This window comes from Pocillopora verrucosa, chromosome 5, assembly GCF_036669915.1.
Source record: "Pocillopora verrucosa isolate sample1 chromosome 5, ASM3666991v2, whole genome shotgun sequence".
Classification (NCBI taxonomy): domain Eukaryota; kingdom Metazoa; phylum Cnidaria; class Anthozoa; order Scleractinia; family Pocilloporidae; genus Pocillopora; species Pocillopora verrucosa.
In genome coordinates, this window is record NC_089316.1 from 6,501,307 (window position 1) to 6,524,545 (window position 23,239).

At 36.2% G+C, this 23,239-nt stretch overlaps 3 protein-coding genes across 3 annotated transcripts; all 3 read right to left on the reverse strand.

The window, feature by feature from the left end:
• Positions 1 to 902: 902 nt before the first annotated feature.
• Positions 903 to 8,264, reverse strand: LOC131777888 (uncharacterized). The gene is made up of 6 exons (XM_059094249.2): positions 7,984 to 8,264; positions 6,963 to 7,028; positions 5,873 to 6,196; positions 3,643 to 3,762; positions 2,531 to 2,845; positions 903 to 1,965 (listed from the first exon to the last, which is right to left on the reverse strand). The coding sequence occupies exons 1-6, from the start codon at positions 8,128 to 8,130 to the stop codon at positions 1,855 to 1,857; spliced, it is 1,083 nt and encodes a 360-aa protein (XP_058950232.2). The 5' UTR covers positions 8,131 to 8,264; the 3' UTR covers positions 903 to 1,854.
• Positions 8,265 to 8,774: 510 nt separating this feature from the next.
• LOC131777845 (uncharacterized) lies at positions 8,775 to 14,547 on the reverse strand. Its single transcript, XM_066166933.1, has 6 exons — positions 14,321 to 14,547; positions 12,343 to 12,408; positions 11,548 to 11,871; positions 10,970 to 11,119; positions 10,611 to 10,751; positions 8,775 to 10,230 (listed from the first exon to the last, which is right to left on the reverse strand). The coding sequence occupies exons 1-6, from the start codon at positions 14,465 to 14,467 to the stop codon at positions 10,120 to 10,122; spliced, it is 939 nt and encodes a 312-aa protein (XP_066023030.1). The 5' UTR covers positions 14,468 to 14,547; the 3' UTR covers positions 8,775 to 10,119.
• Positions 14,548 to 17,171: 2,624 nt separating this feature from the next.
• On the reverse strand, positions 17,172 to 22,299 carry LOC131772015 (uncharacterized). Its single transcript, XM_066166879.1, has 6 exons — positions 22,004 to 22,299; positions 20,058 to 20,123; positions 19,155 to 19,478; positions 18,588 to 18,737; positions 18,239 to 18,379; positions 17,172 to 17,849 (listed from the first exon to the last, which is right to left on the reverse strand). Exons 1-6 carry the CDS (start codon positions 22,151 to 22,153, stop codon positions 17,739 to 17,741), a joined length of 942 nt encoding a protein of 313 aa, XP_066022976.1. The 5' UTR covers positions 22,154 to 22,299; the 3' UTR covers positions 17,172 to 17,738.
• Positions 22,300 to 23,239: the final 940 nt, after the last annotated feature.

Sequence of the window (23,239 nt, forward strand, 5' to 3'; positions counted from 1 at the left end):
TTGCCTTACTGGGATGGGAAATTTGATCCGGTGGTGTCGATTCTTCCTGGAGGGCGAAACATTTTACATTTTAATATGGAGCTGTCGTGAGGTACAGGGCGAACCCTTTAACTCCCATGAGTGACCAAGACAGAATTTCCCCCTACAATATCATTACAATATCAATCAGATGACTGATGAGAATAAAGGAAAATATCAATTTTTTGATAATTAGTTGATCCAATACAATACTAATCCAATATTCCCTGAGCTAACATTATAAAAATTGTATGACCGACAGTAAGGAGAATTACAAATTTGATCTGGCAGTTAAAGGGTTAATTCACTTTGGCGAGCGAATGGCTAAGGGGAAAGGATCCACAAGGTCTTGGTTCTTAAAGCTCGAATAGTCAAGTCAATTGCCGGTGAATGAACAGAAAGTCGCAGCCACTGATCTTTAGAAAAAAAAACTGATCATCGAATCCAGCAGTGGGGTAGAGCATTTGAACACAGTTTTGGCCCGCAGGTAGGAAGGGGAAATGGAAGAAATTTCAACGCTTCAAATACTCGGGAGGGATGTTGAAGCTTAAGGTAGAAATGAAGCCTTCCATAAACAAAGATAAGTTTTTCTGCCATAGCAAGGGTTGTTGTTTAAATTATAAACAAAAAAAGGCCTTCCGGCTTCATTTTTTAATTTTCAAGTCTTCAACATTTTGGGAAAGTATTCTTAACGCGAATTTTAAGGGAAGGTCGGGGGGCAGAGGGGGGGGGGGGGGGTAATTTAACCTCTGAGCAATGAGCATTGATCTGTTTCAATTCTCTGAACCAAATTTACAGTCTCTCGTAATTATTATTCTGAGCTGATAGATCACAAAATTGTGGAAAACCCATATACATCAAAAAAACAAAAAAACAAAAAAAAGAAACAGCATGTTTAATATTTATTATTTTAATATGTAATTTTACATCTACATGTTACGGCTACTAAGTTATTACTATGGGGCCAACCCTACAAAACTGAACAAATTTAAAATAATTCACAAAATTAGAAAAGTCTATTTAAACCTATAACTTAAGTATTACTATGGTCAAAAGACTTAAAAACAGTTACCGATCACTTTGCCAACATATTAACTCGCTAAAAACCAACTTGCATATAACAGCATTCACCTTGCCGGCAACTACTATCAACTCGCCGTCACTAATTTATTTCATTTAAAAGCACTTTGAAATCAAAAACAAATTATAACCGGGGCCTTTAATAACGAAATGAAAAATTTTGAATGAAAACTTGCCGACACTAAATATTATCATAATAAAGTTGGCATATAACGTGCGCTGTCATTGGTTGAAAAAGCGTGCTCTATAAGAGTATTGAAACACTCGACTAAGTCTCATGTTTCTCCCGACACTTCTTTCGTGCTCTGGCCGCATTCTGCGTGCTTAACAACAGAACAGAGCACAATCAAGGCCTCTCTATTTTTTGATCATACTCGCTTTGATAATTGTGTAAATGTTCTTTTCGAAAAAGTAAAATTGGAACCTGTTTGAAAAATGTGTAAAATCTAAGCTACAATAAATACTTTATAGAACAATAAGCGAGATTAACTTGACTCTTAGTAAACTCTGACTGAATCTCAATCTTGGATTGAGCTATCTAATCTCAAACTGTTTCAGGGGTAAATCCTAGCACTTTAAAAACTGCCTGCTTAATTAAGGGTGACTGCTTGATACGCTGCTGCTTAATACAGGTTCGACTGTCCTAAATGAACTCACAAACACAAACTTTCTAAGGTATTCCCCAATTGAATTACAATTATTACAAAGGTCTCCAGATGTACATGTGGCCGCTCGTCCATGAAATGACATCAGGCACTAATTATTTGGATTGGTAGCTGCAGAAGAGAAAGCTAGTGGTGGTGCGTTGGCTGTCTGTGCTAATGAATAGGGTGGTGGCATGTCTTCATCCTTTTGAGCCGTAGGTATCTACGGAAATATTTAGCGAGACAATGTTTTTAGAAATTCTGATTGTAGAGTTTGGTCATGAATTCAGGAGGTTCACCTAACTAAAGTCAAGGCAATTTGACCCAAATTAGATTAAGCACAATCATATCACAAACAATTTAAACATTCGATCTGACGACGGGCTAACGCTCGAAACGTCAGCTCTCAAACTCTACACGGTGGCCAACCTAAGTTATCAACTCAGGCGATAATACCTAAGTACCTAGTTATACTCTCCTAATGATGTAGCACCACATTTTCTTGAAAAACTTACCCCCTTTATTAATTGAATAAACCCTTTGACACACCCTGAGAGTGACTATCATCTAATTTCCCCTTAAACATCATCCTTGAATCACATACAAAGGTCACGAGAAGAGAGAATAAAGGGCATGCATGATCACCAACTAAAGAAGCTTTTCATTGTTAAACAAATTCTCCCTCTCGGCACCTTTAAAAATGTATGTTGGACAGTATGGAGAATATGCATACTAATATTGGGGTGTAAAGGTTTACATTAAACAGTTATGTACTCATGCATAATTACCTGGACTCGAGCTTGATTTTCCCCTTGGGGGGTAGCAGCTGAATAGGGCACAGTCACTACTCCAGGTGGGTTGGAGCCTGAGGGAACAGCCCAGTAAGTGGGTTGCTGAAAGGCTGCCCCAGACTGTGCAACTACTCCAGGCTGTGCAACCACCCCAGGCTGTATAACCACTCCAGGCTGTGCACCTACACCTACCCCTGGCTGTGTAACCACTCCAGTCTGTGCACCCACCTTAGGCTGTATAACCACTCCAGGCTGTGCACCTACACCTACCCCTGGCTGTGTAACCACTCCAGTCTGTGCACCCACCCCAGGCTGTCAAATGAAAAGAGTAATCTTGTTTGAGATTTGGCATTTTTTATTTCTGTAAATCATAACTGTACCTAAAGAAAGATGTTGTCTGTTTTGTAACATGTATAGGGTAGAGAAAAAAAACCTGATTTCCAACATAACGTGTCATCATGCTGATTGTATGTTCATAGCTAACAAATGAACAGGTGATAATTATAATTCTTTGTTCTGCCACCAAGTTCACAACTTTACCACTCATGTTACTGAACTTGTATGATGCAGTTTCATCTTGTCTCAATTTACAGTAACTGATTGAATCACTAGAACTTGACAGAAAAAAATTACTACCCTGCAATCATGCACAATCTATGGTGCCATAGTATCATCTTCTAAAAGAGAATCCTTAAATTTGAGACAGAGTCAATAAGATCTTCAAATATCAAATTTCTAATAATTATCTCAAAGAGTACCCCATAACAACAATACATCAAACAAGGACAGAGTAGAAGTACCTTTTCATGTATGGAAATGATGTGCATTTACTTTTTTTCCTTTTTAAACCTTTCCAAAGTATAAAGTACTGCATGCACTCAAAGAATTTTGGATATCTTTAGATCAAATTAATTTTCAATTGTGAACACCGTGAGATGACCTCACTGGATGGTACAATCTTTTGCTTTCTCACAAAGAAACTTAAAATAAAAAATGACCATAATTGTGTCATTCTATGCTTACATTACTTTGTCTCAAATTTCCTTGCAAGTTTTTTGACCAGATTTGGATTTATTGTTTACCAATACATAAGTTACATCTCTAGTTACCTGCTGAGGGACATACTGTGGTACCAATCCAGCACTTGTCTGCATAAAAACCACACCAGGCTGTGCCCCTGGGTACATGTATTGAGGCTGCACATACATTACTTGCTGATTGGTCATTGTCTTAATAGTCAAAATAGATAAACATCAGAAAAATTTAATATTAAAGTCATTAACAAATGAAAAACTAACATCATTTCATCTTGAAATAAGGTCTGGAGAATGCATAGATCCAGGCCAGTTTACAATATAGCTACTATGGACAAAAAGAAAGAAATGTGTGTTAAAAACTTGTCAAAGAAATGTGTCTTAAAATCTAATCCAAGAAGACTGACAGCATTTCAGAGCGCATGTACTAACTGAGAGATGATATCTGTGTAAGCCCAATATGTCCAGTCTTGTATGTAAATGGTGTTGGTTTCAAAACATGTAGTTCATGTTCTTTTCATTTATGTTTTTTTTTTTTTGTTCTGGGTTAATTTTTTAAATCAATCCTTTGTTAGTTAATGATTATTACTTAATAAATTCCTTATTTTAATCAGTTTCATTTAAAACACATGAATTAGACATTGGATTTCATTTTTCTTGTTCTTTTGCTATTAGTTTGGTCACTGCTATCAACTTTTGCTATCGCCATCAACAGTTACTTTTCTTGAATTATCTGTTATCATAAAGAGCAAAACCAAAGGAAGTCTTTCAACTCTTATATTTACAATATTTCCCTTTTTGGCCAGTACCGTAATTTCCGGTCGTTTACCCGCACGGCCGATTACCCGCACCGGCCGATTATTGCATACGGCGAAAAAAAAAGTCACCAGATTACCCGCACTGGTGGATAACCCGCACGTTGTTATTCAACTTTTTGGTGGCGAAAACGTGACATTAAGGTGATACATTTCAGTCTTTTAAAAGTTGTCTGATCCAACTTTCGAAAACTTCGAAGCGTCTTTGTCGAGTTTAAAGGTCAAAGAAATTCAGACGCGTGCACAATTCTGTGTCAATATTAGCATGTACTTTATTGATAAGATTATACAGTAAAAACACTAGCGGCCCATGCCCAAACCTCAACGTTTCATACTTGACAGAATGCGAATTTGTGGCCACATTTTGTGCGAGCGATCGTTCAGCGCCATGTTGATTTGTTGAAAAAAAGCTGGCTGAGTATTAAAAGTTGAATTATAAAGTACTGTCGGCGATTTCTGAAAAAATCGATATCTCCGGTTCTATTGGGCCTAACAAGTCCCTTAAAACGGGAAAATTCTCTTTAGCTCAAGCTAGTGTTAAATGGAAATTTGTTACTGATGCGCCGGATATCTATGGATAATTTTTGTCACCATCAAGGTTTTGTTTTCACGCGTGCCGATAATAATTTGTTCGTCGCGCAACTAATTATGCGTGAAATAAACTCGAGTCGGCATCATGTTTTTGTGCCGCTTTGCGGCACTATTAACACAATAAAATTTACTTGAGAGGTGGAAACGCATGTTGGTGATATTTTTTTTTTCAATTCAACTACCACTGGATTTTAAAATTGTCACATAACCCGCACCTCCCTATTACCCGCAGTGGCGCGCGTTTAATGCAAAATCAACAGATTACCCGCGGGTAAACGACCGGAAATTACGGTATTATTGGTTTATTTCTTCCATTCAGTTCCATTTCCAGGATATTTATCTTAGTTTAGTATCTGCTGTATCTCCTTTTAGTTTGAATTACAAATTCAGCCAGAACCTTCAATCAATATAACCTTGCAACTTCAATCCCAACTTTGTCCTTTTCATCTGAATAATTTGATATGACTCCATACTTATTTTTTCTTCAGTCCAATTTATAATTTTGCTTATCAACTGCATTTAATTAAAATCTATAATTCCCAAGATCTGATTGCTAATCCTCCCCTCTAGCTGCTACACATTTCCTTGTGAATAAGTTGCGAGAATTTGGTGTTAGATCAAGATGACAACCTCTACCTGATACATTTTGGTATTCTCATTACCTGTTTGCTGGATAGTACATGGATATTGTGGGGAGAAGTTACTTGTTAATCAACTTCTGGGAGTTATGGGATCAAACCTTGATTCTTACTGTGGGTTAGGATTATCTACTCTGATCTACTGGTAACCTTTGGAAGTTACAAATACACCATGCAAGATAAAAAGACAATGTTACCAACAGATGATTTCACATAAAGTTTTTACAATATCAATGAAACTGTCGAGGTGATATTACTTACAGTGTTTACAACTCCTGGTGAGGTACAACAGCACACTGCTGTACAACAATAGATGGACGATGCAAGTGCCAAGAAGAACTCAACCAGGGAGAAAATAAGGAGACACGAGCCTAAACCAGCCACATTTGCTGCTGTATCTCTACGAAAGTTATACCTTGTATAGCAATCACGGTAACTATAGAAACGGCTGTAGTCATAATTATAGTAACGTTTGGAACAATATGCCTTCATTTGGGAGTAGTGTGCAAGAGTAATGCAATAGCAGATGAACATTGCTCCTGAGAGGACACAACCTGCAATGGAGAAGCCCATAAAACATCCAATCTGTTGATTAAAAAAAAGGAAAAAAAAAAACACACGCAATTGAAACACATGACTTTATTTACTGTATTTATTTGATTAAACGCCCAACCTCTCATATGAGAGTCCAACTTGCATCAGGGCCTATTCTCTTATACAAAACAGGGTAGACAAAATAGTAGGAAAATACAATACGCACCCAGCCTTAAATAAACTTACAAAAACATTTACCATCAAATCTGGCCCTTGGCTAGGGAATTTGAACACAAATTTCACCCAGGGAGCTGGGATTTTAACCCTTTAGCTCCTGAGATCTCATGAGTAATTCTCCTTACTGACTCCCATACAGTTCTTATAATTTTAGTTTGGAGAATTTGGTATTGGATCACATGTATAATCCCCTACCTAATATTTTTCTTTATTCTTGTCACTTGTCTGCTTGATATTGTATTGAAATTGTAAGGAAAAATATTGTCTTGTCTCACTCATGGGAGTTAAAAGGGTTAACAAGCCAATCCTCAAATTTCAAATGCCCCAGGGGATTGCAGGGGGGGGATGGTGGAGGAAGAAGGAGAGATTTTAAAGCTTCAAATGGATTCAATACATTCAATTTGTAAGAGTGGGGAAGGGCGGGGGGGGGGGGGGGGGAGAAGAGGAGAAGAATCTAAAATTCCTTGCCTCTCAGAAAGGGGCTTACCTATTACAGCTTTTTTGAATAATTGAATTGAGAAAAAGGCAAGACAAAATGACAAAACGAAAACTTGTTTCTTTAAAAGGTCCAGTAACTCACCAAACACTTGTTTGGGTTTGAGTTATCTCTTGCTCCAATATATCCCAAAATTCCAGTAATAAACACCTGCAATGCATACATACAGATACATAATCTTGAAAAATCGGATCGAAAGAGCATTTTAAGTTAAAGATGGTGTAAATTCCAATGCAAAAGAAGGTACGAAAAATGAAATTTTGCTTTCTTTAGACTTGATAAATGTGAAAGATAGCCACAACTTCTATGTCGGTGTTTCGAAACCTTGATTGTTTGTAGCAATACAACTCTACTAAAACTTCAAACTGTATTGTTTTTATTTTTTCCCAATTCTGCACTTCCAAATCGGGGTTATCTACGGATGCGGCTTATACATGGACGTTTACGGCATTTTTTAAAAGCCAAATGAAAAATTGTTTAGTATCTTGCTGGCTATATATATTCAATTTATATTAAACAGTACTTAACCTACTACAGCAGAGATGCATAAAGTTCCCGAAATATGATCTGATTCAAATGAGTTAATTTTTGTTTTTATGCTCAGTGTCTAAACCAATTTGATTTTTATTGCAGAAAAGTTTTAAAGAAAGTGGTAAAAAACGCATGAACTATTTCATTAACTCATTTCGTTTCGTTTGGCAAATTGAGGTATTACCACACGGAAGAACCAAATATGTAACTTCAATCGAAAAATAGTACAACAAAATGCCTAATACAGCGAATCTGGGGCAGTTTCCCAAAAGCAATAGCTTCCAAAATTCCTTCGGTAGCTTACCCACTTGTCTCTCGAGATTTTCATCTATATTATATTTGAAGTCTCTCTTACGACGATTCCGAGTGCCAGAAGAAATTGAAAACATCGATTAGGCGAGAATTAGGGGGGGTTGACAAAGCGTATTTACGGGCAAATAAAAAAAGCAATGTAAAAGTCAGAAACTGCGAACAGGCTTTGTTATTACAATCGAAAGGCAGTCCTGCATATACATCATTAATTGTCTACCTACGCACGCACGCACGATCAAACAAGCTACGAAATAAAACTTACCCAAAGGCCAACCCAAACGCCAAAACCAACGTGTGAACTCCAGTGATAAGCGGAGAAAATACATGCTACTCCAAAAACAATCATTAAAGCCCCAAACACCATCTGTGCCATGGCCAACCCTCGCAACGTAGTTGCTCTGTACACCATGATTGCAATCAAAATGGCGATAAATCGAACATCCAATGTAAATAAGAAATGATGACGTCATTTCAAATTCGAGGGTGTTCCTGCCCCCGTCAAAACAATAATAATGTAAAATACCCAACGCAAGTAATATTTACGCAGCAACGGAAATGCAAAACTGAATTCATATGGCGTGATTTGGAGATCACACTGCTTGAACTTTCATTAATTTGGTAGCTAGTAAATACTAGCCCATAACACTTCTGGGCCTATTACTACTGCACATAAATGGTGTTTGGCTCTTTAACGATCATAGTGGGAGATGCAGTTAGAATTGCTATGAATCATTGATGTCTGAAATACAAAGATGCACACACTGATTGGTTGAGGAGTGCATCATATCTTGCTATAATCTCCTTGCACAAGATGATTTAAGCAGGAGCACTGAATTTCAAAATGGCTGCCCCACGTTTGGCAAAGCTGTACTGAGGAAGTGATAAACCCTTTCGAGGAAAATTCAATTCGAAAAAGCTGTTACCAAGTATGGTGCAACACCTTTCAAAACTAAAATATAATTTTTTCCCTGTTGACATCTGGAGGAAACTGGCTGCTTATCTTGATGCATCTAGTCAAAAAATTGTAAGAAAAGATATGCAGGTTTTCTTTATATTTAGCGAATGGCTTTAACAACAGAATGATTTTACAATAGAATTAAAAATCACCTGAGCATTGAATTATACTAAAACAATTCCTCACTTCTATTTAGTAATTATTGTTGAATAATACACTTATTATAACTTCCTCTAGTAATTATTATTCAACAATATTCACTTTGCCTTTGGCGAATGATTGTTAAATATTCTAAGCTGATGGTCCAATATATTGTGGAAAAGGTTCAAAAACTTGTTTAACCCTATAACTCCCAAGATCTTATTTTCAATTCTCCCCTCTTGCTGCTACACCTTTCCTTATACATTGGTTATGAGAAATTGGTGTTAGATAGAGATAACAACTTCTTTATAAGGTTGAGCAATCTCATTACCTACTTGCTGGATAATTTATGGATATTTTAAGGAGAAGTTATACATTAATCACTTCTAAAAGTTAAAGGGTAAAAAAAACTTCAAACCATCTACATCAAAAAAGGGCATGATTGACATCCTTGATACTTTTAAATATATTAATTTTGCACAAACATGTTATAGTTATAACAGTACTTACATTATTTTGAAGCTACAGAGCTTGCCTTTTAAAATTTTTAAAAACTAATAATCATTCCATAAGAAACAGTCTGTTTACAGCTGAAGCTCAAGTACTACTATGGTCAAATACTTACAACAATTACCAGTCACTTTGAGGACCTGGCAACTCGCCATCCCTTATGGTATATAATTTTATACCACAAGAACTCACAAAGACAAACTTTCTTGAACAATATGCAAGATTAATTTGACTCTTAATAAACTCTGACTGAATCTCAATCTTAGATTGAGCTATCTAATTTTTAACTGTTTCAGGGGAAAATTAACTTCACTCTCAATAAACTCTGACTGGATCTCAATCTTGGATTAGATAAACTTTCTAGAACAACATGCAAGATTAATTTGACTCTTACTAAACTCTGACTGAATCTCAATCTTGGTTTGGATAAACTTTCTAGAACAATATGCAAGATTAATTTGACTCTTAATAAACTCTGACAGAATCTCAATCTTAGATTGAGCTATCTAATTTTTAACTGTTTCAGGAGGAAATTAACTTCACTCTAAATAAACTCTGGCTGAATCTCAATCTTGGATTGAGCTTTTTAATCTTTAACTGTTTCAGGGGAAATCCTGGGACTTAATGAACACTTCCTACTTAATTTATGGTGACTGCTGGATACAGTGCTGCTTAAGGTTTGACTGTACTAAAAGAACTCACAAACACAAACTTTCTAAGGTATGCCCCAATTGCACTACAAAGGTCTTCTGATGAACATGTCACTGCTCATTCATGAAATGACATCAGGCACTAATAGTTTGGATTGGCATCCACAGAAGAGAAAGCTGGTGGTGGCACATTGGCTGTTGATTCAAATGAATAAGGTGGTGGCATGTCTTCATCCTTTACTGCCTCAGGTATCTAAGGAAAAATTAAGTGAGGCAATCTATTCTAAGAAATGCTATTGGGACAGTTTCATCATTTATTCAAAAGGTTCATCTTACTGAGGTCAAGGCAATTCGATCTATATTACAATCACATGACATACCATCCGATTAGCCCTTTGACACACCCTAAGAGTGACTAGCATCTAATTTATCCTTACAACATCAGCTCTGATTCACACATTAAGGTCTCGAGAATGAAGACATTATCACCAAGAAAAGAAGCTCTTCATTGTTTAACAAATTCTCCTTGTCAGCACCTTAGAAAATGTATAGAGAACAGTATGGAGAATATGCATATCAATACTAGGTTGTAAATGGTTAATGTTAAACAGTTATGTACTCATGCATAACTACCTGGACTTGAGCTTGATTCTGCACTTGGGGGGCAGCAGCTGAATAGGGCTCAGTCATTTCTTCAGCTGGATTGGATCCTAAGGGAACAGCCCAGCGAGGGGGTTGCCGAAAGCCTGACCCAGGCTGTGCAACCACTCCAGGCTGTCAAATGAACAAAATATTCTTCTTTTCATACACAAAACATTACTGACTTCGGAATTCACAAAACAAAACAAACCAAAGAGAAAAAAAAAAACGTTGAATCATTCTATGCTCATAGTACTCCATCTCAAACTTCCATTATTTCAAACTTTTTTGCTTGTCCTTGGATCGATTTTATTATATTAATAAATGAATACCTAAGTTACATCTATAGTTACCTGCTGGGCTATATACACAGGTTGCTGGCCCGTTGCTGGGTATATCTGAGGCACCACACCAGCATCAGTCTGTATTAAAACCACACCAGACTGTGCCCCTGAGTACATGTACTGAGGCTGTACATTCATCAGTTGCTGGTTGGTGATTGTCTATAGTCATGGTAATTAAACATCAATTACATTAAATACTAAAATATCAAAATATAAAGTTATAAAAAACATAATATTTAAAAAATTGACTTTTTAGTGCAACTTAAGGAAATTATACATTTACAATACATCGAAGTTTGTTTTTTCTTCTATAAAAACAGCAAAATACTCTTCAAAAGAAAAAACAGGTTTCTCAACTTTGAAATGAAGACTTTCATAGCATTGGACACAAGGTTTAAAAATTAAGAAAATCACTGGATATTCCTTAGTTTTGTAGACCCAATTGTTTGGTCATGTAACAAGTTTAAACCTATGTTCAGTATGAACATATATTTGATGCAAAATAAAAAATATATATATTTCCAACAAGTGATTTAATTTTAACTTTTAGCATTAACAACTGAATAGTTGAGGTGATAATTACTTACAGTGCTCACAACTCCTGTCGAGGAACAACAACCCACTGCTGTACAACAATAGATGGACGATGCAAGTGCCAAGAAGAACTCAACCAAGGAGAGAAGAAGGAGACACGAGCCTAAACCAGCCACATTTGCGGCTGTATCTCTATGAAAGCCATAAGTTCTGTAACAATCACGGTTGTTATAGAAACTGTCATAGTCATGATTAAAATAAGAGTTAGAACAGTATGCCTTCATTTCGGAGTAGCTTGAAAGAATAATGCAATAGACGATGAACATTTGTCCTGAGAAGACACACCCAGTAATGGAGAAACCCATAAAACATCCAATCTGGTGATAAAAAAACACACAACACAATTCAATCACCACTTCATCAACTGTATTTATTCAATTAGAAGCCCAAACTTATATACAGTCACCTGCCCTTTGGGTAAAAAAAACTAAATGCACCTGTTAGTACCCAGCCTTGAGTAATACCTCATGCAGAAACCTTTGTATCAATGGTTTAAACATTTATGGCTAAAAGAGTCTTTAAACTCATTAGCCATGAACTGATTTAAAAATCCAATCTTCTTCCTTTATTTTTGACAAATTTTTGAAATGAATGTCAATCACTGTAGATACCCTGGAAACACTAAAGAAGAAATTTACCAGCGTGGAGTATTCCATCCCATTTTTCTCTTTACAAGGAGCCAGCCCTAAATAGCTACTAATATACATGTAAGCTTGTGTGTATGATTGTATCAAGAAAAGGGCTTGAAAAAATAATTACAGGTTTCTGTGAAAGGTCCAGTTACTCACCAAACACTTGTTTGGGATTAAGTCATCTCTTGCTCCAATGTATCCCAAAATCCCTGTGATAAAAACCTATTAATAATTCAAACAAGTAGAATGATCTTTTTAATACAGCAAAGGTATTCTTCCTATGGATTTACCATAACAACATCTTAAATATTCTTTAAGTCCGAAAGACAATTAAATATTTAAATATGTAAATATTTGATTCAGTTCAAACAGGACTGGTCAATAAAGCTTCACCAACTAAAGTGGAGATGGAGTCCATGTTGCATGATTGAGTGCAAATAGTTCCCTTAGATGACCAATTAGGTGTTACTAAACTGTAGATCAGTAGGCTGAGGAACCTTCTAGAGCATCTGGAACCAGCAAAACCTACAGGACCCAAAATTACACTTTTTGCATCATGGGCAATAATGTTACTTCAAGGCTTGTGTTCCTCACTCCAGTGTGATGTACAATGCCATGGAATTAAAGGCCACCAATTCTATCCTGAAGGTTTGCTAATTAGAGCCTTCAGTTGAGGCATTATTAAGATATTGCATTACCCAAACATTACTAACGCTTGAGGGAAGGTCACAGCTGATTGCTTAAGAGTGTTGTGGTTTTTTCAATTCTATATGTAGAATTGATCAATTGTAGGTTCGAGAGGTTCCACAGTCTGCTGATCCAGGTTCTAATAACACCTTGATTAACGCCCGTCAGTGAACTGCTCAGTCATCTTTCGCTTGCTGCACAAATCACCACACGAAAGAGTGAAATATATTGCTTCAGTGAAAAAATCACGCCACAAAATGTCTGTTACAACGAATAAAGACCAGCTGTCCAAAAATAATAACCTCATTCACATAAAAGCGAAATTCTAGATTTTCGACTTTAAATCCCTACGATAGCTCGAAATTGAAAATCAACGATTTCTTGACATTTAGGGTGAGTTGATCAAAGTTTATTACAGGCAAATCCAAAAAACAAATGTTAAAGTCATAGACTGCAAATTATGCTCCATTGACACAATCGAAAAAGGGTCATGTACAATTTGGTACGTAATGTACATGAACATGTCCATGTACATGGTCAAGAAGTTAATGTCGCAAATCAGTGGTATAAAAACAACGGCACGATTGTTAACGAGAAAAAGCACCAAGCTCTAATCCAGGGAAAAACTGAGCACAATTTTTGTTTCCCAGTAAATAACTCGATAGATATATTTGGGATGACAACAGATAATAGGCTCTCTTTTGATAACACGTATCAGTCATCTGTAAGAAAATAAATTATCAATTTAACTTAATACTTAGATTTCGGAAACTTATTAATAAGGAAACGCTGTTGAAGCTTTATAAAGCCTTTATTTTGCCGCATTTTTACTACTGTTCCTCTGTTTGGCATTTCTGTGGTGCGCACAATGCCGGCAAAGTAGATAATCTAAATAAGCGCATTCTTAGGTTTATTCTACAGGACTACAGCTCTCCATATAACATTTGACTAAGCAAAGTTAACTTAAAATCTCTATTCATTAGACGCCTCCAGAACTTCATGATCACGTTATATAAGAGTGTGTTTTTTACGAATTATCCAGGTTATTTAAAGATATGTTCACCGCGCGGTCTTCATCCTACAATTTGCGCGGAAATCATATCCTGGCCCTTCCCAACCCAAAAACAACGACTTACGGTCTGCACTCTTTTTCATACTTAGCTAGCAAAATATGGAACTCTTTCCCAGACACTTACAAAACATTAAATTTTCAAGAATTCAAGCAGGAGATCTTTTCCACAGTAGATCTACAAGTTATATTTCCCTCTGCATGCATAATGTTGTATATAGTATATAACTAATATTGGAATTGTAATATAGCATATTTTATTTTATTTTAGCTTATTTTCTCGAAGATATTAGCTCTACAGCTACACTGTGAATTTCGAGCATAAATAAAGTATATGAATGTATACAGGCGACATTCGAAGCAACAGAGCAAACTTACCCAAAGGCCGACCCAGACGCCAGTACCAGAATGGGAAGACCAGTGTTGAGCAGAGGAAATACATGCTACTCCAAACACGGTCATCAAAGCCCCAATTACCATCTGTGCGATGGCCAACCCTCGCAAAGAAGTCGCTCTGTACACCATGACTACAATCGAAATGGCGACTAAGTGAAAATGACAAGGAAGTAAAATAATGACGTCATATCAGATGTAGCGGGTGTTCTGATCCTCAACATACCCAAAGCAAGCAAGATTTATAAACTTAGGTCATATAATCTGAATTACGAGAACATCACGCAATAAATTACACTATTTATCCAATCAAAGAAATAAATGTCAATGAATTGAACTCCTCGTCAGTTTTATTTTATACATTCAGTTCCTCTTGTGCTTAAAGTGACGAACAGTTTCACTTTCTCCCCTCCCCCCTCCCCCCCTCCCTATGGAAAGTCTCATCTTGTAAACATCATTCTCGAGCATTTCGTTGAATATTAAGTCGCTATATTGTTAGTAGTCATGGCGTACCATCCTGTGTCTCTTCGAGGTCTAGCTATCGCACATATGGTGTTTGGCTCTCTGATGATTATACTGGGAGTTGCATCCCTTATTGAAGTGGATCACTGGTGCCCTAAGATCGGTTATGGCGTCTGGATTGGCATTGGGGTGAGCGTTAAAAATCTCCTTTACTTATAACTGCCTCGTTGAATTAGTTAATCACCTACTAACTTACAGATAAATAAAAAATATGCGAAGTAGAGCTTTTGACTGCGCGATCAGCAGTGTCGCGTGATGTCTACTGCAGTAGATGCAGGGAAAACAAATATTTCTAGTTTGTCTTGGATAAAGATCACAAGTAAAATACAAAATTTTGCATCGCGGCTTGTTAGTTGCGCACAATTCGTCTCTACAGGTACGATCACTCCCTCGGTGTTATTTACGCCATCGTGAAATTATCTGAGTACGCCAAATTTCTTGATCTCTTAGTGGTATTGACGAGCACTTAGAAGTTGATTTTGTTGAGGGTTTGGAGTAATTCACAATTGCGTCAGTATAACGGAGCGATCAATTCCTCTGCACACAAGGTCATTACCTAGTTTGTTTATAACAATAAAATAACTGATATGCATATTTGTCATGCTTAATCCTTGCTGTAAGTTGCTCACGGGCTGTGGTTTAAATAACAAAACATTTGTGCAGATACCTTTTTTAATTTTTAAATTTGATCATTTTGGGAGATGGGTTCCGAAAAAAAGATTTTACCTTGATATGTTACGATTCACAAATCACAATTTACAGCCCATGGCAAGTATTATTCTACGCTGATGGGTTTATTTGATGGCGGAAAATAACCCACATTAAAACCAGAATTACAGATTTACCGTAGTTATTTAAGTTTTTGAAAGTTTCAAAAATTGACCGACCTCGCGATGTGGCTTGACCTAAGATTTCCTGAGACAAGGTCCACAGAAAACTCTTTTGACACGAAATCAAACTTGTTTACATCAGTTAATTTTTGCAAAGATAATCACAAGCTTATAGTTTGACCACTGTTTGTGATAAGAGCTGCCACACTTTTAGTACATACATGCCAAGATGCAACATTTGGTTTAATAACAATCGCAATAAACCTGCTTATACATCCCTCTCACTCCAAGTTCTCAATAATTTTTTTTTTACTGTTTGCCTTAATTACAGTTCTTGTGATGGTAGTTTGGAGGATTTGGTATTGGATCAACTAGCAAACCCCTAATTGATATTTTTTTCTATTCTCATCACTTGTCTGCATGATATTCTGTCCTACTTAGTCAGTCATGGGAATTTTGAAAAGGTAAAAGTTTTGAAAATTACTGTAATCTGCAATTTAGCAGATGCTACATGGCTTCTCTACAAGATTGAATTTATGAAAGCCAAAAATTTCATGGTTTTCTTAACGGCAGTATCATGGAAAGTAATTACTGTAAATTATAAAACGATGTAGGTAAAGAATAACTTCAGTATTATACCTCAAATATGGATTTATACAGGCTCTCTGACAACAGTAGAACCCTGATAACTGAAACTTCCGAGGGAAATGAAAATTAGTTTGAATTGATATTTTTTTGGGTACTGAATTTTTCCTACTGTAGTGTTCATTATTGTGAAGATTGCTTTCATATTCATTTCTTTAACTGAAGTTCACATAAATGACTTTCGTGAAAGCACAGTCTGAAAAGTTTAGTGTTAGCTATGACCAACACTTAAAAGTTTATCAATCAATGTTTTTACTTAAAGTTCAGAGTAAATTCAAGCCAAGTAAAAGGTGATATTAGTTCAAGTCTGTTAACTGAGTTTGAGTTAGCTGATAATAAATTACTGGAAAAGTGGGGTCATATCCATACACTTTGCTACATCCTCCTGAATAAAAGTAAACTTGAAAAGCACATGAATTCACTGCTATTAAAAAAAATAATTTATCAGTATAGTACAGTATATGTAAAATAATTATTGTTGAATAATCCACTTATTATAACTTCCTCTAGCATGTTATTCAACAATATTTACTTTGCCTTTGTTAAATATTCTGAGCTGATGATCCACTAAATTGTTGAAAAGGTTCAAAAAATCGTTTTCTCCTTTAACCCTATAACTCCCAAGATCTTATTTTCAATTCTCCCCTCTTGCTGCTACACATTTTCTTATACATTGGTTATGAGAAATTGGTGTTCAATAAAGGTAACAACTTCTTACTAATAAGGTTGAGCGATCTCATTAGCTGCTTGCTGGATAATTTATGGATATTATATGGAGAAGTTATACATTTTAATAACTTCTAAGAGTTAAAGGGTAAAAACAATTTCAAACCATCTACATGAAAAAATAGCATGTTTGACATCCTTTGATACTTTAAAATATATTAATTTTGCACCAACATGTTATGGTTACAACTTACATTATTTTGAAGCTACAGAGCTTGCCTTTTAAAATTTTTAAAAAACTAATAATCATTCCATAAGAAACAGTCTGTTTACAGCTGAAGCTTAAGTACTAATATGGTCAAATACGTACAACAGTTACCAGTCACTTTGAGGACGTGGCAACTCGCCATCCCTTATGGTGTACAATTTTTTACTACAAGAACTCACAAAGATAAACTTTTTAGAAAAATACACAAGATTAATTTGACTCTTAATAAACTCTGACTGAATCTCAATCTTAGACTGAGCTATCTAATCTTTAACTGTTTCAGGGGAAAATCCTGGGACTTTGAAAACTTCCTGTTTAATTTAGGGTGACTGCTTGATACAGTGCTGCTTAATACAGGTTTGACTGTACTAAAAGAACTCACAAACACAAACTTTCTAGGGTATGCCCCAATTGCACTACAAAGGTCTTCTGATGAACATGTCACTGCTCATTCATGAAATGACATCAGGCACTAATAGTTTGGATTGGCATCCACAGAAGAGAAAGCTGGTGATGGCACATTGGCTGTTAGTGCAAATGAATAAGGTGGTGGCATGTCTTCATCCTTTACTGCCTCGGGTATCTAGGGAAAAATTAAGTGAGACAATCTATTCTAAGAAATGCTATTGGGACAGTTTCATCATTTACTCAAAAAGGTTCATCCAACTGAGGTCAAGGCAATTCTACATTAGATAAAACACAATCACATGACATACCATCTCATAAACCCTTTGGCTCACCCGAAGAGTGACTAGCACCTAATTTATCCTTACAACATCAGTTCTGATTCACACATTAAGGTTTTGAAAATGAAGGAAATTATCACCAAAAAAAGAAGCTCTTCATTGTTTAACAAATTCTCCTCATCAGCATCTTAGAAAATGTATAGAGAACAGTATGGAGAATATGCATATCAATACTAGGTTGTAAATGGTTAATGTTAAACAGTTATGTCTACTCATGCATAATTACCTGGACTTGAGCTTGATTCTGCACTTGGGGGGCAGCAGCTGAATAGGGCTCAGTCATTTCTTCAGCTGGATTGGATCCTAAGGGAACAGCCCAGTGAGGGGGTTGCCGAAAGCCTGACCCAGGCTGTGCAACCACTCCAGGCTGTCAAATGAACAAAATATTCTTCTTTTCATACATAAAACATTACTGACTTCAGAATTCACAAAACAAAACAAAGAAAAGAGAAAAAAAAAAACATTGAATCATTCTATGCTCATAGTACTCCATCTCAAACTTCCATTATTTCAAACTTTTTTGCTTGTCCTTGGATTTTATTATAAATCAATACCTAAGTTACATCTATAGTTACCTGCTGGGCTATATACACAGGTTGCTGGCCCGTTGCTGGGTATATCTGTGGCACCACACCAGCATCAGTCTGTTTTAAAACCACACCAGACTGTGCCCCTGAGTACATGCACTGAGGCTGTACATTCATCAGTTGCTGGTTGGTGATTGTCTATAGTCATGGTAATTAAACATCAATTACATTAAATACTAAAATATCAAAATATAAAGTTATAAAAAACATTAAAAAAATTGACTTTTTAGTGCAACTTAAGGAAATTATACATTTACAATACATGGAAGTTTGTTTTTTCTTCTATAAAAACAGCAAAATACTCTTCTAAAGGAACAGCTTTCATCAACTTTGAAATGAAGACTTTCATAGCATTGGACAAGGTTTAAAATTGAGAAAATCACTGGATATTCCTTAGTTTTGTAGACCCAATTGTTTGGTCATGTAACAAGTTTAAACCTATATTCAGTATGAAAAATATTTGATGCAAAATAAAAAATATATATATTTCCAACAAGTGATTTAGTTTTAACTTTTAGCATTAACAACTGAATAGTTGAGGTGATAATTACTTACAGTGCTCACAACTCCTGTTGAGAAACAACAACCCACTGCTGTACAACAATACATGGACGATGCAAGTGCCAAGAAGAACTCAACCAGGGAGAGAAGAAGGAGACACGAGCCTAAACCAGCCCCATTTGCAGCTGTATCTCTATGAAAGCCATAAGTTCTGTAACAATCAAGGTTGTTATAGAAACTGTCATAGTCGTGATTAAAATAAGAGTTAGAACAGTATGCCTTCATTTTGGAGTAGAATGAAAGAGTAATGGAATAGCCGATGAACATTTGTCCTGAGAAGGCACACCCAGTAATGGAGAAACCTATAAAACATCCAGTCTGGTGATAAAAAAACACACAACACAATTCAATCACACCACTTCATCAACTATATTTATTCAATTAAAAGCCCAAACTTATATACAGTCACCTGCCCTTCGGGTAAGAAAAAACTAAATGCACCTGTTAGTACCCAGCCTTGAGTAATACCTCATGCAGAAACCTTTGTATCAATGTTTTGAACATTTATGGCTAAAAAAGTCTTTAAACTCATTAGCCATGAACTGATTTAAAAATCCAAAATATACAGGATAACTATTGTGTGCATGTTTGCAAATATTAAGTTATAATGCATAATATCAATTTGCTGTTTAAGTTGTTATACTTGTCTTCTTAGTGCTTTTTTTCTTCTTCCTTTATTTTTGACAAATTTTTGAAATGAATGTTAATCACTGTAGATACCCTGGAAACACTAAAGAAGAATTTTACCAGCGTGGAGTATTCCATCCCATTTTTCTCTTTACAAGGAGCCAGCTCTATATAGCTACTAATATACATGTAAGCTTGTGTGTATGATTGTATCAAGAAAAGGGCTTGAAAAAATAATTACAGGTTCCTGTAAAAGGTCCAGTTACTCACCAAACACTTGTTTGGGATTAAGGCATCTCTTGCTCCGATGCATCCCAAAATCCCCGTAATAAAAACCTATTAATAATTCAAACAAGTAGAATGATCTTTTTAATACAGCAAAGGTATTCTTCCTATGGATTTACCATAACAACATCTTAAATATTCTTTAAGTCTGAAAGACAATTTTTTTTTTATATATTTAGCTGGCTGTAAATATTTGACTCAGTTCAAACAGGACTGGTCAATAAAGCTTCACCAACTAAAGTGGAGATAGAGTCCATGTTGCATGATTTAGTGCAAATAGTTCCCTTAGATGACCAATTGGGTGTTACTAAACTGTGGATCAGTAGGCTGTGGAACCTTTTAGAGCATCTGGAACCAGCAAAACCTACAGGACACAAAATTACACTTTTGCATCATTGGCAATAATGTTACTTCAAGGCTTGTGTTCCTCACTCCAGCGTGATGTACAATGCCATGGAATAAAAGGCCACCAATTCTATCCTGAAGGTTTGCTAATTATAAGAGCCTTCAGTTGAGGCATTATTAAGATATTGCATTACCCAAACATTATTAAAACTTGAGGGAAGGTCACAGCTGATTGCTTAAAAAATGTTGTGGTTTTTTCAATTCTATATGTATAATAATTTTCCTTGAACAATCGTAGGTTCGAGAGGTTCCACAGTCTGCTAATCCACGTTCTAATAACACCTTGATTAACGCCTGTCAGTGAAATGCTCAGTCATCTTTCGCCTGCTGCACAAATCACCACACGAAAGAGTGAAATATATTGCTTCAGTGGAAAAATCACGCCACAAAATGTCTGTTACAATGAATAAAGACCAGCTGTCCAAAAATAATAACCTCATTCACATACAAGCGAAATTCCAGATTTTCGACTTTAAATCCCCATATGATAGCTCGAAATTGAAAATCAACGATTTCTTGACATTTAGGGTGAGTTGATCAAAGTTTATTACAGGCAAATCCAAAAAACAAATGTTAAAGTCATAGACTGCAAATTATGCTCCATCGACACAAACGAAAAAGGGTCATGTACATTGGTAACGTAATGTACATGAACATGTCCATGTACATGGTCAAGAAGTTAATGTCGCAAATCAGTGGTAAAACTGAGCACAATTTTTGTATCCGAGTAAATAACTCGATAGGTATATTTGGGATGACAACAGATAATAGGCTCTCTTTTGATAACACGTATCAGTCATCTGTAAGAAAATAAATAATCAATTTAACGTACTACTTAGATTTCGGAAAGTTATTAATAAGGAAACGCTGTTGAAGCTTTATAAAGCCTTTATTTTGCCGCATTTTTACTACTGTTCCTCTGTTTGGCATTTCTGTGGTGCGCACAATGCCGGCAAAGTAGATAATCTAAATAAGCGCATTCAAGGTTTATACTACAGGACTACAGCTCTCCCTATGACATTTGACTAAGCAAAGTTAACTTAAAATCTCTATTCATTAGACGCCAGAACTTCATGATCGCGTTATATAAGAGTCTGTTTTTTACGAATTATCCAGGTTATTTAATGATATGTTCATCGTTCGGTCTTCATCCTACAATTTGCGCGGAAATCATATCCTGGCCCTTCCCAACCCAAAAACAACGACTTACGGTCTGCACTCTTTTTCATACTTAACTTTCATACTTAAATATGGAACTCTCTCCCAGACACTTACAAAACATTAAATTTTCAAGAATTCAAGCAGGAGATCTTTTCCACAGTAGATCTACAATTTATATTTCCCTCTGCATGCATAATGTTGTATACAGTATATAACTAATATTGGAATTGTAATATAGCATATTTTGTTTTATTTTAGCTTATTTTCTCGAAGATATTAGCTCTACAGCTACACTGTGAATTTCGAGCATAAATAAAGTATATGAATGTATGTAGGCGACATTCGAAGCAACAGAGCAAACTTACCCAAAGGCCGACCCAGACGCCAGTACCCGCAGGGTAGGAAGACCAGTGTTGAGCAAAGAAAATACATGCTACTCCAAACACGGTCATCAAAGCCCCAATTACCATCTGTGCGATGGCCAACCCTCGCAAAGAAGTCGCTCTGTACACCATGACTACAATCGAAATGGCGACTAAGTGAAAATGACAAGGAAGTAAAATAATGACGTCATATCAGATGTAGAGGGTGTTCTGCGCCTCAACACATCCAAAGCAAGCAAGATTTATAAACTTAGGTCATATAATTTGAATTACGAGAAAATCACGCGCTAAATTACACTTTTTATCCAATCAAAGAAATAAATGTCAATGAATTGAACTCCTCGTCAGTTTTATTTTATACATTCAATTCCTCCTGTGCTTAAAGTGACGAACAGTTTCTCTTCCTCCCCTCCCCCCCTCCTTATGGAAGTCTCGTCTTGTAAACGTCACGCTCGAACATTTCGTTAAATATTAAGTCGCCACATTGTTGGTAGTCATGGCGTACCATCCTGTGTCTCTTCGAGGTCTAGCTATCGCACATATGGTGTTTGGCTCTTTGATGATTATACTGGGAGTTGCATCCCTTATTGCAGTGGATCACTGGTGCCCTAAGATCGGTTATGGCGTCTGGATTGGCATTGGGGTGAGCGTTAAAAATCTCCTATACTTATAACTGCCTCGTTGAATTAGTTAATCACCTACTAACTTACAGATAAATAAAAAATATGCGAAGTAGAGCTTTTGACTGCGCGATCAGCAGTGTCGCGTGATGTCTACCGCAGTAGATGCAGGAAAAACAAATATTTCTAGTTTGTCTTGGATAAAGATCAGAAGTAAAAGACAAAATTTTGCATCGCGGCTTGTTAGTTGCGCACAATTCGTCTCTATAGGTACGATCACTCCCTCGGTGTTATTTACGCCATCGTGAAATTATCTGAGTACGCCAAATTTCTTGATCTCTTAGTGGCATTGACGAGCACTTAGAAGGTGATTTTGTGGAGGGTTTTTAGTAGTTCATTTAGTAGATTTTGTTGAGGGTTTGGAGTAATTCACAATTGCGTCAGTATAACGGAGCGATCAATTCCTCTGCACACTAGGTCATTACCTAGTTTGTTTATAACAATAAAATAACTGATATGCATATTTGTCATGCTTAATCCTTGCTGTAAGTTGCTCACGGGCTGTGGTTTAAATAACAAAACATTTGTGCAGATACCT

Coding starts and splice junctions, on each gene's coding strand:
- LOC131777888 (XM_059094249.2), bottom strand. CDS start 8,130: ATGGTGTACAGAGCAACTACGTTGCGAGGGTTGGCCATGGCACAGATG. Junction 7,029..7,983: donor GCGTTTGGGTTGGCCTTTGG/GTAAGTTTTATT, acceptor TATGCATTGCAG/GTGTTTATTACTGGAATTTT. Junction 1,966..2,530: donor AAAATCAAGCTCGAGTCCAG/GTAATTATGCAT, acceptor ATATTTCCGTAG/ATACCTACGGCTCAAAAGGA.
- LOC131777845 (XM_066166933.1), bottom strand. CDS start 14,467: ATGGTGTACAGAGCGACTTCTTTGCGAGGGTTGGCCATCGCACAGATG. Junction 10,752..10,969: donor CTGTGTATATAGCCCAGCAG/GTAACTATAGAT, acceptor TTCATTTGACAG/CCTGGAGTGGTTGCACAGCC. Junction 10,231..10,610: donor AGAATCAAGCTCAAGTCCAG/GTAGTTATGCAT, acceptor ATTTTTCCTTAG/ATACCTGAGGCAGTAAAGGA.
- LOC131772015 (XM_066166879.1), bottom strand. CDS start 22,153: ATGGTGTACAGAGCGACTTCTTTGCGAGGGTTGGCCATCGCACAGATG. Junction 19,479..20,057: donor TAATCCCAAACAAGTGTTTG/GTGAGTAACTGG, acceptor TTTTATCACCAG/ACTGGATGTTTTATAGGTTT. Junction 17,850..18,238: donor AGAATCAAGCTCAAGTCCAG/GTAATTATGCAT, acceptor ATTTTTCCCTAG/ATACCCGAGGCAGTAAAGGA.